This window comes from Ananas comosus, linkage group 11, assembly GCF_001540865.1.
Source record: "Ananas comosus cultivar F153 linkage group 11, ASM154086v1, whole genome shotgun sequence".
NCBI lineage: Eukaryota > Viridiplantae > Streptophyta > Magnoliopsida > Poales > Bromeliaceae > Ananas > Ananas comosus.
The window spans coordinates 2,892,748-2,911,832 of record NC_033631.1 but is presented as its reverse complement, the minus strand read 5'-3'; the positions used below and the strand labels follow the sequence as shown (position 1 = coordinate 2,911,832).

Sequence of the window (19,085 nt, the reverse complement as noted above, 5' to 3'; positions counted from 1 at the left end):
ATGTCCAAATGAGATTTATGTCCAAGGCATATTATATTTGTCATGTCTACTATATGAAGCATGATTCCAAGTCCCAATTAGAATGCTAAACCCATGCATAAGTCTCACATGCAAGCTCTCTACTACATAGAGGTCCGAAAATATATTGTATATAATATAAGCATTTCAAGCATTCTAAAATTAACAAATAATGCATCTATCATGAAAATGCGTGATTTTCTATTTTACGATACTTAAATCTACATAAATGAGATTTTTTCATTTGTAGCGAGGTCAAACCCACCGAGAGCTCCACGCGACCCTTCGTGCCCACGACTCTCTTAGCTCCAAGACTTTAGGTGATGTCACAATGCTACGATTCCGGTTTCGTGATTTTAGGAAGCTTACGCCGCGAGCTGTGGCAATCTATACCGAAATCGGCCTTTTCTTTAATATCTTCGCGTAGCCTCGTCGTATGGCCGAACCGACTTCGCCAGCGCGTTCGTATACCTAACAATTAGGTTTGAATAGGTTCAATTTAGATCAAGCCTCTACATATTGCAAAACCCATTTTTGAGCCTTAACATACTACTATTGCAAGAAATCACCAAATTGGAACTTGATTCATGCAATTAACATGTTATTAGCATATAGGGAGTCCTCTAAACCCATTGCTAAAGCATATAATTGAAGCTCTAAAATTCTACCATTAAAGCCCTAGCATATTGTCACGCCCCGGGACCCAGTGGAAGCCCGCCCGGCACATGCCCAGACCCGCCATATGTCTAAAACATATAAAACGTCTAAAACAAAACGATAAATAAAGCGGTTAAAGAAGATCTAGAGATATCAGAGCATAAAACGACATCTAGATTCTACAATAGAGAAATAATCAAAAAGCTAAAATTCGGGCTTTTTTTGCAAATAGCCCCCTAACAAATTTTATTTGCAAAAATAGCACTGTCCAAAATTTCTTTGCAAAAATAGCCCTGGCCCTGCCACGCCAGCGCCACGCGGGCACAGCTGGGTCCAGCTATTTAAGTTGAACACGGTGATTGGTTCACCGTGTTTAGACATGGTGAACCAATCACCGTGTTCAATAGGAATGCGGCGCTCGCTATTCTATTGAACACGGTGAACTAATCATCGTGTCTAGACACGGTAATTGGTCCACCGTGTTCGATAGAACTATGATATTTCTATTGGACACGGTGAACTATTCACCGTGTCTAGACACGGTGAACCATTCACCGTGTTCTCTTTGGCTACACTCCCCTCCCGAACTCTGTCGCGATCTCTCTCTCTCTCTCGATCTCTCTCTCTCGCTTTTTGCAATTCTATTGGACACGGTGAATGGTTCACCGTGTCCGGCAAACACACTAGACACGGTGAACCATTCACCGTGTTCTCTTTGAATACACTCCCCCCGAACTCTCTCTCTCTCTCGATCTCTGAGTTCGGTCTCTCTCTCTCTCTCGATCTCTCTCTCTCTCGCTCTCTTCCTCTTGCTCTCTCTCTCTCTGGCCGACGCCGCCGCCGCCGCCGCCGCCGCCGCCCTTTGTTGCCCGAGGTAGCTTCATTCCTCGTTCTCCCTAGCCCTAGCCCTAGAAGCTTCTCTCTCTCTCTCTCTCTCTCTCTCTCTCTCTCCCTCTGTGGCCCACACCGCCGCCGCCGGCGACGCCGCCGCCGCCCTCACCCGCCTCTGTGAGGCTTCTCACAGTGAGAAGCCCCACCCCACCCGCCTCTGTGAGGCTTCTCACAGTGAGAAGGGCTTCTCACTGTGAGAAGTCCCACCCCCCCTCACAGTGCTGTGAGAGTGCTGGGGGGGTGGTTCACTGTGCGGCGGGAGGGGGGGCACAGTGAGAAGCCTCACACTGTGAGAATCCCTCCCCCCCAAACCAGCACTCTCTCACAGTGAGAAGCCACTGTGAGGACAGTGGCTTCTCACTGTGAGGCACGGGAGGGCTTCTCACAGTGAGAATCCCCCCCCAAGCACTCTCACAGTGTCTTCTCACTGTGAGAAGCCACTGTGAGGCTTCCCACAGTGAGAAGCCCCCACCCCCACCTGTGAGAAGACTCTGTAGCTTCTCACAGTGAGAAGCCTTTCCCACTGCCCCTCTCCCCACCCAAACTCTCTGCAACCCCCCACCTCCCCCTCTTTCACTGATTGTTCTCTGTCTCTTTGTCACAGGTTATTCCTGCGTTCTTAATTGGCAAAGTAGTCGCGCCGACCGTGCTTGTACAATGGTAATACCATCTTTTTACCCTCTCTTTTGTTGTATGTTAGAAATGTGATATGTCTTGAGTTTAATAATTTTTTACATGTTAATATATAACTTTAGAACTCTATATCTGGCGACATTGTTCCTTTCTATATCCATTGGGACGGAAATTTTGTCGAGAACAATAATGTACCACGATATATTGGTGGCCGTAAAGAATTGGTTGCGGTCCGACGCAATATCTCATTTCGGGATTTAGAGATGGAAATATACAATGTTACTAATTATGATCGAGTGGAAGATCGTCTACGCATCACGGTGAAATGTCCAATGGGAGGCGAATGGGAATTTGTTAACGTATCAAATGACAATACACTATCTGGCGTGATGAGTATATTTCCGTTCCATGGATGTATAAAATTATACGTGGAGAAAGATGGGTCGACGGCACACGACCGTCCAAATACCGTTTATCAAACGGAAATGTGTCGTACCCGCAATGATCAAAGAAATTACGTCAATCACGAACGAGGTCGTACATCAAGGTTTAAAGTAATGATCTTTATAAATCTTTTTCGTGATTTCTCAATTAGTTTAGGTGCGCGAAATTAATAACTTTGTCTTGTAAGTGTTTCAAAGAGTTTGGAGTTCCATCTCAGTCAGTTAGTGCTGCATTGCCATCTGCTGTGATGGATCCGTCACCATTGGTTGATCAAAATGAGTGGTAGGTGATTGTATGATTTAGTTGCGTAAAAAATCAATGTGAATAGTTAATCTTATATATCTCTACAGGTCTACTGTCCCTCCTTATCAAAGTTCACGACCATCATCTTATGTTCACGAATGGACGGATTGGGAAGTCAGAACCACTATCCCTCCTTATCAAAATGAAGGTCCATCATGTAGTGTTCATCAATGGCCGGCTTGGGAAGAAAGAAATACTAGCCCTCCCTATGTAGATGAAGGTCCAGGATCATCTAGTGTTCATGAATGGCCGGCTTGGGAAGAAAAAAATACTAGCCCTCCCTATGTAAATGAAGGTCCAGGATCATCTAGTGTTCATGAATGGCTGGCTTGGGAAGTAAGAAATACTAACCCTCCTTATGTAGATGAAGATCCAGGACCATCTAGTATTCATCAATGGTCGGCTTGGCCTCCTTATCAAAATGAAGATCCATTAGTACTCATTGTGAATGGACCAATCGGGGAGTGACTACAACTGATCTATTGGACGTATGTAGAAGTGATGAGGAGTATGTTAGTGAAACTGATGAAGAGGATCAAGGGCGAATTGATGCTGATTCTAGTGATGACGAGGAGTCCTTTGTTGCGTGTTCTTTGGATCCTGATCATGACGGTGGCTTGAATGCCCTCGCATGCGCCATTCGAGATGAAGGTGTTGAATGAATTGAAAACTCAAATGCCAACAACGAAGATGTACCGGACTCGGTGGAATTCGTGGAATTTGAAGATCAGCGACAACGGTTTGTCCTGGGTAATGAATTAATTAATCAAAGCGTTGTTGATGCATATAGTGAACAAAATATTGATCAGGGTCCTCCAAGTGATGAAGCATGGGCTAATCGGACTTTTTCTGATAAATCATCGCTAGTAAGGGCCTTGGACGCTTGGCACATTGCACATAATGTGCAGCTTAAAGTTGTTAAGTCAAATACAACTAGATATACTGTGCGATGTGTGGTCGATTCTTGCCCTTGGAGATTACATGCCTCTCAACCGAAAGGTAGTTCATTTTTTAAAGTAAAGACTTATAAAGGTCCGCACACTTGTTTGGTTCCAATTCTAAATACAAGACATCGAAACTGCACATCATCTTTCATATGTCAATTTATACTACCTACACTGAAGGCAAGGCTTACAATGAGTCCGATGGAAATTCAAGCTCGAGTTCAGAGCGAGTTACACGTTAGCATATCATATAGCAAGGCTTGGCGGGCACAGAATAAAGCACTACAAATTATATACGGTAGTTGGGAGCAATCATACTGCGACCTTCCTCGATACTTCTCTATGTTGGAATCAACAAATCCAGGAACTATTACAAAGATTGAGTATATTAGTGTGGCGAGCAATACGAGAATGTTTTCACGAGCCTTTTGGGCTTTTGGACCGTCGATTCATGGTTGGGAGTATTGCCGGCCATTACTTAGTATCGATGCTACTCATCTGTATGGGAAATACGGAGGCCACGCATTAATTGCCACAGGTGTCGATGCGAATGGTGGTTTATTTCCGCTAGCTTTCGCAATTTGTGAGGGGGAGAATGGCTCGAGTTGGGAGTGGTTTTTAAGTTGCCTAAGAAGGTATATAACAAGATCTCGAGTTATTACACTAATTTCAGATCGTTTTAAAGGCCTAGCGAACCTCGTTGCACTTGTATTCCCACCATCTGAAGGTCATGCTCATCGATGGTGTTTGCGACATATGAAGGCCAATATGAATATTCATTTCAAAGGAAAACACTTACTTAAAATTTTTTATCGAATTGGGAGTGCTTCAGAAGAACGGCAATATTACGCATTAAAGGAAGAATTGAAGGCTATGGATGAAGAAGCTTGGCGTTGGGTTGACAATCTTCATAACGATAGGACATACTGGGCTAAAGCTTTTGATGGTGGTCGACGATTTGGTATTATGACAACTAACCGATCGGAAAGTTTAAATGGGGTGTTGAGGGGAGTTCGCGCCTTACCAATTACAGCTTTTGTGATGGCAACATTTCATCGAGTGGTTGAATTTTTTCTAAAACATCGGACAGAAGGCGCTGCAATGTCCACGCAGTTTGTCACGACTGTTGAAAAAACCATCAATAGCCGGATGAGAAGTGCGAGAGGATATACCGTTCAACGATTTGCATTTCATATGTTCAACATACTTATTGGCGGGGATGATCAATACCAAGTGACTATCAATGGAAGCAGTTCTACATGTTCATGTTTGTGTTTGCAACTCACAGGAATCCCTTGTTCACACATTTTGTCATGTTGTAGTTCATCACACATGAACATAGATTATTATGGCTTATGTTCTCCTTGGTATACTGTCGAATCATATTGTAAGGCTTATGAACCGCAATTCTACCCCGTACCCGATCGTCGTTATTGGATCGCGTCATATGATTCCCCTATAGTGCCACCACGCGGGAGAAGAAAAAAAGGACGACCCAGATCTACGCGTATCCGTAATGTTATGGACGAAGCCAGTGGGAATAGGAGGGGCAAGTGTAGTATGTGTAAACAGCCTGGACATTATAAAAGCACTTGTCCTGAAAATCAGCAAAGAAGAACCGAGAGGCGTCGTCGATAGGTTTTTCTATATGAATATGACACTTAACTTCTTTAATCTTTTATACTTACGCACTAATTTTACATCATGTTGTATCTAACTAAGTTTTTTTTTTTTGTCAATTTCAGATGGATGATCATGACGAGCTGGGACCTATTGATATATCCGTGCTGACTGAGCAGCCACGACATAGATCTACTTTGATCAGAGAGGAGGTAAATTTTTTAAAAACATTTCAAATTTACGTAGATCTTCTTTAACTTATGTACTAATTTACGTGCTGGCATTCACAATCATGCAGGGATATTCTCCTGTTCAATTTACGGAGCATGGCCGTAAATTGAACAGATGGCAGTGCGAGCATCCTGCGGTGTTGGACTTATTGCGACGAGCAGGATTTTATTACGTTTCACGATTGCGCCGCCTACAGCTCGATCAGTCATTATTGGGAGCATTAGTCGAGAGGTGGCGGCGGGAGACACAGAGTTTCCATTTGCGACATGGAGAGATGAGTATTACATTGATGGATGTCGCAGTTATTACGGGACTCCCCGTCGATGGTGGCGCAGTGACTGGAGGGGGATCCTATCAGTGGGCAGAGCTCTGCGGGTTACTTCTCGGGGTGGTTCCGGAGGATATTAGGGGTGGTGAGATCAAGATAGATTGGTTATATCAGCAGTTCCATGATATCCCCTTAGACGCACCTCCTGCTATTGTTAGAGCTACGGCGAGAGCATATATACTATTTCGGATAGAATGTAGTTTGTTTCCAAATCCAAGCGGGAACATGGTGCATTTGAAATGGTTGCCACATTTAGAGGATTTTGACCTTTGTCGTGGGTGCAGTCGCGCTAGCACATCTTTATCGTGCCCTAGGAAATACTTGCATCAGGGGAAAGGTCGAGTGTTGTTGTTTTGGGACATTAATTCAGGTACAATACTTCTAACAAGAAGACCCTTATAATACTTCTAGTTAAGTCATGGTTTTTGTTTTCATTTCTAACAAGAATGTTTTTTTTTGTATAGATATGGGCATGGGACCACCTGCATATTGGCCGCCCTGAGGTAGTAGGCCCGCAGCCTGAGCTTGTCGACATGCCATTAGGGTGTCGGTAAGTATTTTTTCATTTTAAGTTTTCTATATACTAATTTTTCATCACTAATATGATATAAATGAAACATGTGGAATACTAGATTAGCATTTCTGGACAATGTCAGGACTACTGATATTGAGTTTTATCGTGATCAGCCGGATCAGCAGTTAGAGTCTCAGATTTATACAAGTTACTCAATCTGTCGAATTTTGTATTCAATAATGTGATTTATCAGTATCTTCCCATTAGGAACACTTAGTTGCATGTCAAGTTTTACTCTAGCTGCATGCCTCAGGCCAATGTATAGAACATACTAAAACCCAATAAAAAACATCTCCTTTGCAACATGAAGATATAAATGGTGTAATGTAAGGATGAATGAATAACGCGTGTATAGAAGCTAGGCTACTATATTATCTATACTATATATAGAGCTGGGCTACTATATAGAAGAATCTAAATTTCTTCAAATTTTGATAGAAAATACTTTAAACTATATAGATTAAGATTAACATTCTTGATCTTGAATTTAAAAGTCCTATATATAGAGTTAGGCTCGACGGATTTCGATTATCATTCCATTTTGAAGCTGAAAACGTCCTTTTGGCGATATCTTAACGTAGGCTCGACGGATTGCCGAACCGACTTCGCCAACGTGTTCGCTTTACCCTCAATTAGGTTTGTAGGCGATCAATTTCAAGTTAGAGTCTCAATCCTGCAAAAATGCATTATCGAACTAGGCCAATATACTATATATATATATAGAGAGAGAGAGCTAGGCTACTATGCTCTCTATACTATATATAGNGACTGGAGGGGGATCCTATCAGTGGGCAGAGCTCTGCGGGTTACTTCTCGGGGTGGTTCCGGAGGATATTAGGGGTGGTGAGATCAAGATAGATTGGTTATATCAGCAGTTCCATGATATCCCCTTAGACGCACCTCCCGCTATTGTTAGAGCTACGGCGAGAGCATATATACTATTTCAGATAGGATGTAGTTTGTTTCCAAATCCAAGCGGCAACAGGGTGCATTTGAAATGGTTGCCACATTTAGAGGATTTTGACCTTTGTGGTGCATTAGCATGGGGTGCAGCCGCGCTAGCACATCTTTATCGCGCCCTAGGAAATGCTTGCATCAGGGGAAAGGTCGAGTGTTGTTGTTTTGGGACATTAGTTCAGGTACAATACTTCTAACAAGAAGACCCTTATAATACTCCTAGTTAAGTCATGGTTTTTGTTTCCATTTCTAACAAGAATGTTTATTTTTGTATAGATATGGGCATGGGACCACCTGCATATTGGCCGCCCTGAGGTAGTAGGCCCGCAGCCTGAGCTTGTCGACATGCCATTAGGGTGTCGGTAAGTATTTTTTCATTTTAAGTTTTCTATATACTAATTTTTCATAACTAATATGATATAAATGAAACAGGTGGAATACTAGATTAGCATTTCGGGACAATGTCAGGACTAGTGACATTGAGTTTTATCGTGATCAGCTGGATCAGCAGTTAGAGTCTCAGGTATATACAAGTTATTCAATCTGTCGAATTTTAAACCTATTAATGTGATTTATCAGTATCTTCCTATATATAGAGTTAGGCTACTATACTATCTATACTATATATAGCGCTAGGCTACTATACTATCTATACTATATATAGAGTTAGGCTACTATACTATCTACAATATAATATTTATACTATTTCGATTATCATTCCATTTTGAAGCTGAAAACGTCCGAATTGGCGATATCTTCGCGTAGGCTGGACGGATTGCCGAACCGACTTCGCCAACATGTTCGCTTTACCCTCAATTAGGTTTGTAGGCGATCAATTTCAAGTTAGAGTCTCAATCCTGCAAAAGTGCATTATCGAACTAGGCCAATATACTATATATATATATAGAGAGAGAGAGAGAGAGCTAGGCTACTATACTATCTATACTATATATAGCGCTAGGCTACTATACTATCTATACTATATATAGAGCTAGGCTACTATACTATCTATACCATATATAGAGCTAGGCTACTATATAGAAGAATCTAAATTTCTTCAAATTTTGATAGAAAATACTTTAAACTATATAGATTAATATTAACATTCTTGATCTTGAATTTAAAAGTCCTATGGTCAAATTTTAAAGATTATTCAATTTTCACTGTCTATTTTCACAATAGTTCATTATATGTGTTTTGATAGCTAATCATATGTATTTTTCACAATAGATTATATGGAGGCCTTATGACGACGCAGTGTTAGAGACGCTCCCACCTTTTTGTCTGGCGGGGTCCCAGGTTTGGCGATCGAGGACTACCTTAGTCTGCTTCCACATTATTGAGCTCCATCATCCCGATCGTGTGCTTCGCCAGTTTGGGCTACTACAGCATATACCTGAACCTGTGCTTGCCATACCTCGCATCAATTCACGAGGCAGAGCAGATGAGGATTGGGCGGCATACCACGCCTCATACATTGAGCGTTGGAATGATAGATTAGTAGATATAGCAGAGGTGACCCCTGGGACAGATCCAGATCCGATACGAGCTGCCACTGTTTACATGCAGTGGTATTGGACGATCACCAGGAGGTGGATATCTAGACCTGTACAGCGGCCACCACTTGCCTATCAGCCACGTGGACACGTCGAGAGAGTATTGGTATGAATGTAATTGCAAATATCTTTTTATATTAATTTTTATATATACAAGAAAGTTTCGTATAATCTTTTTTGATTGTGCTTTTATTTCAGGTTGATATCGTGCAGAGATCACATTATACGATCAGACGTGTCCTACCCGATATTTCAGGAGGTGGAGTCTTAGCTACCCTATCACAGGTCGCCGATCAGATGGAGGCAGTTCTGGAGACTTTACCTACGCTTCCACACTATGTACCTCCAGGACCAGCAGACTATGGTGGAGCATCGACGTCCGGCCATGCACCCGTATATAGTCCACCGATGCCATCATCACCGATAGGGGAGCCACCTTATGCTGATGTTACGGACCCGGCACCAGCACCAGTACCGCAGGATCCAGCTCGAGCAGGTGATATTGTTTATTTTAGGCGTCGACGGCGATCGAGGTCTATCCGTACAGATCAGCCCTCCTCTTCAGCTCCTCCACGGCCAGATCAGCCCTCCTCTTCAGCTCCTCCACGGCCAGACATACTACCGGCACATGCTACTGCTGTGATTGAGCCGGTTATTGAGGGTGCTGCTATAGAGCATCTAGACCAGTTGGAGATCTTGGAGCCTTTTGATGAGCATGATGTTGGTCGTGGTCGCGGACGTGGTAGGCGACGTGGTCGAGGAGGTCGAGGGAGGAGAACATGATATTATATTTATATATTATTGTATAACTTGCATTTATTTTGTATATTCTGTTTTGATTATTTGGTATTGATTATATTATTGAGATTCTATTGGTTGTGATGTTGTAATGTGTATTAATTTTGTGATGTTGTGATGTGTATTACTTTTGTGATGTTGTGATGTGTATTGATAGGTATCTGTATCGTATTCTTGTAATGAATCTTGTAATTCATTTTTCTTCAACATGTATCTGTATCGTATTCTTGTATTGAATTTTGTAATTCATTTTTTTGCGGCAAACTACTGGTTGGGCTGGTAGCTATATTGGACACGGTGAATGGATCACCGTGTCCAATAATTGTATTGGACACGGTGATCCATTCACCGTGTCCAATAAAATTCTATTGGACACGGTGATTCATTCACCGTGTCCAATACAAACCTCCGGACACGGTGATCGACTCACCGTGTCCAATACAAATGTCCCCCGAAAATGGTTAAGTCCGTGTCCGAATACAAGTAGTCCGAATACAAGTAGCCAGGCCGTGTTTGGCCAAATATGGAAGTGAAGGACACGGTGATTCGTTCACCGTGTCTAGACACGGTGAACGAATCTCCGTGTCTAATGCAATACCAACTACTCGCGTGTGGTGAGACCACTATGAACACGGTGATTCGTTCACCGTGTTTAGACACGGTGAACCAATCACCGTGTTCAACTTGCGTACCTGGCCCTGGCCCTGCCCGCGTGGCGCTGACGTGGCGCTGGCGTGGCAGGGCCAGGGCCATTTTTGCAAATAAATTTTACACGGGGCTAGTTTTGCAAATAAAATTTGTCAGGGGGCTATTTGCAAAAAAAGCCCTTGTATATATTTTAGACTAGTCTATTTGTATGTGAGAGCTATGTGATATTGGAGATTATCTTATTTTGGAGATGTATTATACTTAGAGTTGTTCTCCATTTGGGAGTTATATGATGTAGAGATGTATTTTCTATATAATGTATGGATGTATGTAGAATGTTTAAGTTAATAAGTTTAGTTTATGTTTCATGTGCTTTCGATACCCAACATGTAGGATATGTTATATATATTGGTGGAAAATATTGATTGATCGTAGATGTCTTGTGTATATAGGGGCGGCCATGTGCACACGGCGGTCCTATACACATATCCGAAAAGACTTCTGCTGTGGTTCGGAGCGTGACACTTCTAATCCTTAATGATTACTATCTTGAAATCAATATCTAATTTGATAAATAAGATCTATACTATTTATATGGTTTATATATGAAAAATCACAAGAATTAAAAATTTATTTAATAATAAACGAAAGATTATTATTTAATTTGTGGGAAATCGGTGTTCAAATTTTATTTTGTTTGTATGTTGGTCTTCTGATCATGTCATAGAACACTCCTTATAATTTAGATCTTAATTTTAAGTTAAAATCTTAATCATAACTTTTTAAACATGTTGAATATAAAATATGCTTAAACACTTCTTAATTGCAACGAGGGGCTCCCTACATATAGGTAACAACATCTAAAAAAAAACAAAAAGAAAAGGAAAAAAAAAAGTGTGGGTGTTTATGAGAGAGAGAGAGAGAGAGAGAGAGAGAGAGAGAGAGAGAGTGTGTAATGCTTTCCCATCTTTCTCCACCATTTCACTTGAGAGAGAGAGAGAGAGAGAGAGAGAGAGAGAGAGTGTAATGCTTTCCCATCTTTCTCCACCATTTCACTTTTAATATTTGTTTCACATTAGCGGACTCAATGAGTCAATGCCTTCCAAGTCAAGCTGTACAAGTCATCCCCGGAAGACCTTCAAACATTGGACCGTCAATTTCGTATGGGTCAAATGATGTTTTATTTTATGTCAGTTACTTTTTTACAACTATATATGATGCTTATATATTAGATTTTAAATTAAAATTTTACACTTTTTCAATATGTAAATTTTTAAAATATTATAATCGTCAAATTATGAGTTTAGTGCATGAGTAGTTTAAGAACTTCAGATACACGAAACGAAGTTGGACAAGGGTCAACTGCCAAGTCTTGCAAGTATATATGAACTCAAATATGGAAAAGGTTATTTGCTGTAGCATAATTTGAATTTTGCTTTCTCTATTTTATTAAATTAATGGAAAACTTGCAATACCACTTCTTTGGTTTCGCATTTTTTTACTTTAGTACCCTGTGGTTTAAAGTGTATCACTTTCATATCCTGTAGTTTTATTTTTCTATTTTTGTTATCTCATCCACTAATTTTTTTCATTAAATCAGTAATAAAGTTAAAACTAAAGGGTATTAAAATGAATATTCGACAAACTATAGATTAGGTATATGAAATTTTTTTTATATGATTTAACGAAAAGTTAACANAAAAAAAAAAGAAACCACAGGGTATTAAATTGATACACTTTAAATCACAGAGTACTGAAGTAAACAAGTACAAAACTACAGAAGTGATATTTGAAGTTTACCATAAATTAAAAGAAAGTAGTTGTATGAGGTGCCCAAATCGTTGACTCTCAAATGCTTACTAATTAAGGAGGTGTTTGGTCGCCCCAAAATACTTTTCATAGCTTTTTAGCAGTAAAAAGTATTTTCTATTCGATTGTTTACAGGATAACTAGCTTTTTCGATTGTTTACAGGATAAGTAGCTTTTTGAAAAAAAAAAAAAAAAAGAAAGAAAAGTAAAAAAGGATAGATTTTATAAAAAAAAAAAAATTTTTGTTTTTTTGACTTTTTATTCAAGAAAATAATTATTTATGAAATGAAATGTTTTCAATATTTTTTTTCTGAACAATAATTTTTCACCTATAGAGATTTCTGAGATTTTTATTTAACTTTTTTTTTCTTTTTGCACGAACGGTTAAACTCATTTATTGTCTAAACTTTTGTTTTATGATATTTAAAATTGTTCTTTCACATTATCATGATAATGTGACGTTCCGGGAACGAGAAAGGCCTTTAGTTTCTATCCGAACGAAGCAAAAAACATCAACCTGTACAAATCATATAGCATGTTGGCTATGACTATCAATAGAGAGATTTAGGGGCTTTGTTGATTCATCTATTAATCCTTTGAGATTATAAAATCTTAGTGTTCAATACTTTTAGCTCTCTACTCTCTATTGAAGTTTGAGTGAAATTTGTAGTGAGATACAGTCTCGAAGAAAGGAGAAAAAAAGTGTAGAAAATGTAATCTTCTTGAAAGAAGAAGTTTTTGATACAATGATTTGGTGCTTACCTGAAAAAAGTATCAGATAGTGAAAATCCAATATTATCTTACGTTGAGATATTGGAGGGGCCATACGCAAAGAGCTAAATTTCGAAACAAATTAGTCACGTGTTTTGAGTTTGATTTTTTATAACTGTTCTCTTTTCTTTTATCACAATTTTATCGATTTGCTTTTATTGCATTTTTATTTTAAAATCTAATTCACTCTCTCTCTCTTAGGATGTCATTGCGATCACTAAAATTATCGGTAAATTTATTTTTATAAAATTTTTGTAGCTGAAATCAATAATTATTCTAAATAAGTGAACCTATTTAAGATACAAATAAATATAGATGAATAATTAATATAATTTTTATATAAGAAGATAATTGAGATAAATACTAAAGTTTGAAAAAAAAATTATAATTTAGGGTGTGTTTGTTCTGACGTAAAATTTGATGGAAAACTAATTTTACCTAAAAAATAATTTTTTCATTATTTGGTTGAATGTAATATATTTCTCCAAGTAAAATGATTTGACGTATTTTGGGAAAAAGTTGGGCCTTCATTTTCCACAGTTTTTTTTTACGAAAAAGGAGAACTCAATGCCCACATCTCGTGTGGGTAAGTTTTGGTGTTGGATCGCCCTTATTTTACTTTTTAATCTCCACCACTTAAAAAAAAAATTAATTGATTTTTTAAAAATTTTGATGATCAAATGAGGATCACAAAGCTAAAGGGAGAGAAATGATGTCGTGCACTAAGAGCAGAGAATGTTTTCTTTTTTTTATCCAGGCAACTACAATGTTGGTATAATAATATATCATTTCATTAAATACTATTACGATGTAATGTTATACTAGTGAAGTTATCCGTGCATTGCGGCGAGATAAAAGATTGACAAAATTAAAATTTTAAAATTTTTGACTTGTCATGAGGCATCAATAGATACAAATAGAAAATATAAAACATATATGTAAAAATGTAGCAAAGTTACCACAACAAATAAATTACTAATTCACACATAATTCATCGGTCTGTCAAAATCGGATAGGTGATTCCCATTCTCCGCTAGGGGTGGAAACGAGCCGAGCTCGAGCGAGCTTATCTCAGCTCAAGCTTGGCTTGAAATTAATTTCGAGCCTAAATTTAGGCTCAAGCTTGGCTTGAAATTAATTCGAGCTGAGCTCGAGCAAGCTTAACTTCGAGTCAAGCGAGCTCGAGCCCTAAACGAGCTGCTTGAAATTCTTAACATCATTCAATCTATACTTTAATTTTTATAAAATATTATCTAAATTTTGATATAAAAAATATCTAATAGTTTAACATATAAAATAAATGCATGAAATACGATATTATAATACTAAAAAAATTAGGAAAAGCGACTCTACGCGAAAGTGAAAATGAGAGAAAGAGAGCCATTAGAGTAGGATTTTGCTGGTTTGGTTTTGTGGGCCCAATAATCTAAATTCTATATACATATAATTAAAATACATAATATATATTATTTTATATAATTAAAATATATATTATATATAATTATATATAGAGAGAGAGTTTGGCTACTATATATACTTTTATGAGTACAAACTCCTTTATATTCATAAGTTTTCGACCGTTAGATCTATTCTTGTAACCATTTTCATCCGTTAAATCATACTATTCAACGAACCACCCACTCAATCTTAGGGGACCACTATCATTCTAATCGCATATCCAATGGCTGAAAATTTATAAGTATAAAGGGGTTTATACTTATAAGAGTATTAGTAGCCCGAGCATATATACATATAGAATTAGGCTACTATACTATTAATAGCACAAACCATTTGCTATTAGGTTTTTTGCCCTTAAATGAAAGGATATGCGGTTAGGATGATAGTAGCCCCCTAGGGTTGAGTGGGTGGCTAGTTGAATATTATGATCTAATGGATGAAAATGGCTAAAGGATAGATCCAACAGCAAAAAACTCGATCGCACCAAATGCTTGATACTATCGATAGTATAATAGCCGAACTATATATATATATATATATATATATATATATGCAGATCTAACGGCAAAAAACTCAATAGTACAAAGCGCTTAGTACTTAGATAGTATAGATAGTATAGTAGCCGAACTATATATAGAGAAAGAGAGGGAGTCCGACTACTATTGTAATACTCTGAACATGGGCGAATTATGAAGTTCGAGGGTTGGAATAGTAATTGGAACTCTTCTACAACTTTTGAAGGGTTGTCGGGAGGTTACAGCAAAGTACTGGACCAAGCAAACAACTGGAAATGGAAAAGTGCTTTGCAAATGCACTAATCGAATGTAGTGCTTTGAATTTGGCTTACTATGAAGTTTGACGAGAGGGAATGGTAATGGGAACTAGCCTACATCTTTTAAAGAGTATTAAAAAGGTTTTTGACAAGTTAAAGGAGTGATCGAACCGTTAAAAGACCGAAAGTGCATTGAAAATTCAAAATGGCAGAAATTTGTATAGTGTACCGGTACAGCCATCATTGTGTACCGGTACACAGCACAACAGTAGCTGCGGGCTGAGGCTATTTTGGTCTTTTCACTTTCTAAATCCATCCTTATCAACTCTGGTCGACCCCTAGGCTTGTTCTTATCCTTTTGGAGCTGAGGATAAGGTAAGGGATACCTTCTATCTTTTTCTCTCTAGGTCTTCCATTTGGAAAGGAAAAACTAGTGGATTTGAGTTCGTTTTTCTCCCTCTCTTGCTACAAGCTGGTTTGGAAACCTGGGGGATGGCTTTTGAAGCTTGGGAATTGATGTTTGACTATATTCTTCCACCTTAACTCAGCAGGAACTGAGTTAAAATTCTGTGAGGTAAGTAAGGCAACTTCTCTCTAGATTGAAGCTTGAGTGACGAAGTTTAAACTTGTTTTACCTATTTGCTACCAACTGATTTTGGACAGCTTGTGAAAGCGGAAGTAAAGGCATTTTGGGCCATGATTCTTCGATCTTTACTCAGTTAAAACTGAGTCGGAGCTGAACAAGGTAAATTCACAACTATACTTACTAGCTTCAAGACAATAACAATGGTAATGATGGAGTTATGTGTAATGGTTCTCAGCAGGTGGTAAAAGTGCTTTGAATGGAATATAGTGACCTTTAGAACTGGTTTTGCTGTGAGTTATCAATTCGAAACCAGGGGAAAAAGGCTCGATTGAAGCTATTGGGAGGTATATCACTTATGAGTTTGTAAATTAGATATAATAGTTATAGTTTTGATGCAGTTCGGATACATGATTTCAGCGGATGTTTGTGGCAGGAAATCAGATTCAGTTGAGCTGAATTGGTGACTAGTATGAGCTAATTTGGAATACTTTAACTTGCTTGGAAGTGAAGATTTAGTTCTGGTCTAAACCTAGGTGAGACTCTGGTTTATATTATGTAATTTGTATGTGTATTAGTGCTGTTTTGATACTAATTCGCAGCAGATTTTCTGATCTGGCTCAGCTGAGTTTGGAGAGCTTTCTAAGATTGGATTTGGAGTTCCAACCTGAGATGAAGTCTGGAATTAAGCCTTAACTCTATATTAGGTAAGAATTTACCTAAATGAGGTGACTATACGAGTTTGATGTAGAGTTATGAGCTATATGCCTAGCTGACTTTAGAATACTTGCTAGGGTACTTGGAGGCTTCGGATACTTTCGCTCGCTAAATCAACGAGAGTTGTCAACATATTGGTGGGTCGGACCTTTCCGAAATGGGTGAATTCCCTCTATGTTTGCTTTGATATTATGAGTTAAACTTATTGCATAGCCTCATGGGTAAAAGAGAACCTCTATATAGTAGAGGTAAAGTACGAATGTGCTTTGCATCTAGAGTTTATTTGCTAGTCGGGCAAGTATTACATGACATTAAGATATTTGTGTATACAAGCTTAATAAGTCATGAAAATGGTACTTAGTTGAATGTATAACTAGATGAATAGTATATGATAGGTTTTAACCTCCAAGTTATATTATGCTATTCCATATTGTCAACATAATATCTGAGCCCAGAGCAAATCAGACAAAATGAAATAAATTGAGTATACTTTGGTAATGTAGAATAACTTGAATACGAGCAGATAAAGAGCATTTGCCTATTTATGTCATACAGTTGCTTTCCACCTTTAAAGAATAGAACTTAGTTAATTGCCTGTGTTATGTTTGATCCTGTTGGGTAACTAGAATGTGGTATTGTGATATAACCTACATGTTATTCTACTGAAGGTAATCTCGTAAATATCTAGAGTTGGACATCAGACCATCTCTATATAATGCAATAGGGGAATTACATATGACTTGTTTACTCCAAGTAGGAGAGGATTACATGGAACTATAGGATATGTGCCATGGGTCATTAGAGATGACCATAGAAATCACTTTCCTTGTATATAGGGAATAGTGTGAGGATTTTAAATGTGTAATTGTGGGTATAGCCCATTATGATGTTAAATTATCATTGTTCAAGTTATACTAACTGTTGGTCAAAGTATGTCAACAAGTAGTTGATAGTGACTTATGATTTGGGTACTACAATGTCGACCTTATATCGAATTGAGATTCCATGTAGGAGACATGATGAAGTGGTGATACCTATACTGTGGATTACAGCTTGCATGCCATTGTGCTATTTCGCACACGCTTGTGGGGGTCGCGCCCCCCAAACCAGCGCTCCGGAGTGGCTTAGCGACAGATTGCTCGCCTATGTACGATTTAAGCGCTGAAGTGGATTGCCGTGGGTAGTGTTGACTTCCACGGGGCCATTAGGCACGGCGCGACTATGATTTTACCTTGTGTAAGTCTATTGTAAATTGGGTTATGATAAGTTACTTTAACCTTAACTGGATATAGTAGTAAAGTTACTTTATGTCATTGGTCAAGTGAACTTAGTAATAAACAAGCTAAAAGGCTGACAATATGTTACACTTTTGCTAGTATAGTAGTAATTACATGATATCATCAGTTATGTTGTAAAGATGAATAATCGGGCATATGACTAGTCAAATTATCAACTAACATGAATGGTAGAACTTATCACGATGAACTAGTACTTATTTCATGTTGATAACCAATCTTGGGAAAACATCATGATTGATTTATTTCAGTTTTCAGTTACATATACTTGCTTATCTAATATTTACTCATAGCACAGTTGACATAGTGGTGTACTGCGCCACCTTCGACGGCTTACCCACTGGGAACTATTGTTTAATAGTTCTCGCACCATCTTTGTTGTTGTTTTTACAGAGCCTTCCACAGCGGGAAAGGCTAGGGTGCCTGGCGAGGAGTCGACGGCTAGTTAGAGCCTTTTCGATGATAATAGATGAACCTCTACCAGTTTATTTTGATATAGATCAGTGTCGTGTACTGAGATTTTGTAGAATGTACCTTGTTGGTCTTGTGTATTTGTATAAGTTTAGAAACTATTAGTTATACTCTGATTACCTGGTTAGAATTGAATGCCTTTTACTATGTTGATTTGTAGACGCCTGGTGTATAATTGATATTGTGTTGTACACGGCGGGTCTGTGCACGCTATGGGTGAGCTTCCGCTGATGGCCAGGGCGTGACAACTATATTATCGATAGTACTAAATACTTGGTACTATCGAATTTTGTGCCGTTAGATCATATTATTCAACTAACCACCTACTTAACCTAGAGGATCACTGTCATTCTAACCGCACATTCCTTCATCTAAAGGTCAAAAATCTAATAGCAAGTGGTTGGTACTATTAATAGTATAGTATACTATATATATATATATATATATATATATATATACTTTATATATATATATATATATATTAGTATAATATCAAGCTTATTCGGAAGCTTATTGACGCGAGAGCCGAGTACAGAATATTAAGCCTCGGCCTTGAAATTAATTTCGAGCTTAGAATTTAGGCTCAAGCTTGCTTGAAATTTATTCA

At 38.5% G+C, this 19,085-nt stretch overlaps 1 protein-coding gene and 1 long non-coding RNA gene across 5 annotated transcripts; both read left to right on the top strand.

Moving 5' to 3' along the window:
* Window positions 4,092–10,196, top strand: LOC109717564. The gene is made up of 10 exons (XM_020243410.1): window positions 4,092–5,123; window positions 5,636–5,722; window positions 5,809–6,234; window positions 6,534–6,619; window positions 6,702–6,790; window positions 7,409–7,782; window positions 7,877–7,962; window positions 8,033–8,123; window positions 8,831–9,262; window positions 9,355–10,196. The coding sequence occupies exons 1-10, from the start codon at window positions 4,092–4,094 to the stop codon at window positions 9,937–9,939; spliced, it is 3,288 nt and encodes a 1,095-aa protein (XP_020098999.1). The 3' UTR covers window positions 9,940–10,196.
* On the top strand, window positions 15,731–18,637 carry LOC109716922. Of its 4 annotated transcripts, none has more exons than XR_002218079.1 (8): window positions 15,731–15,787; window positions 15,885–15,986; window positions 16,076–16,157; window positions 16,237–16,342; window positions 16,432–16,531; window positions 16,620–16,702; window positions 16,790–16,849; window positions 18,401–18,637. It is a non-coding gene; the product is annotated as an uncharacterized LOC109716922 (long non-coding RNA). The 4 variants fall into 4 exon arrangements; XR_002218080.1 differs by adding an exon at window positions 17,765–17,948 and having other exon boundaries at window positions 15,763–15,986; XR_002218078.1 differs by having other exon boundaries at window positions 15,765–15,986; window positions 16,601–16,702.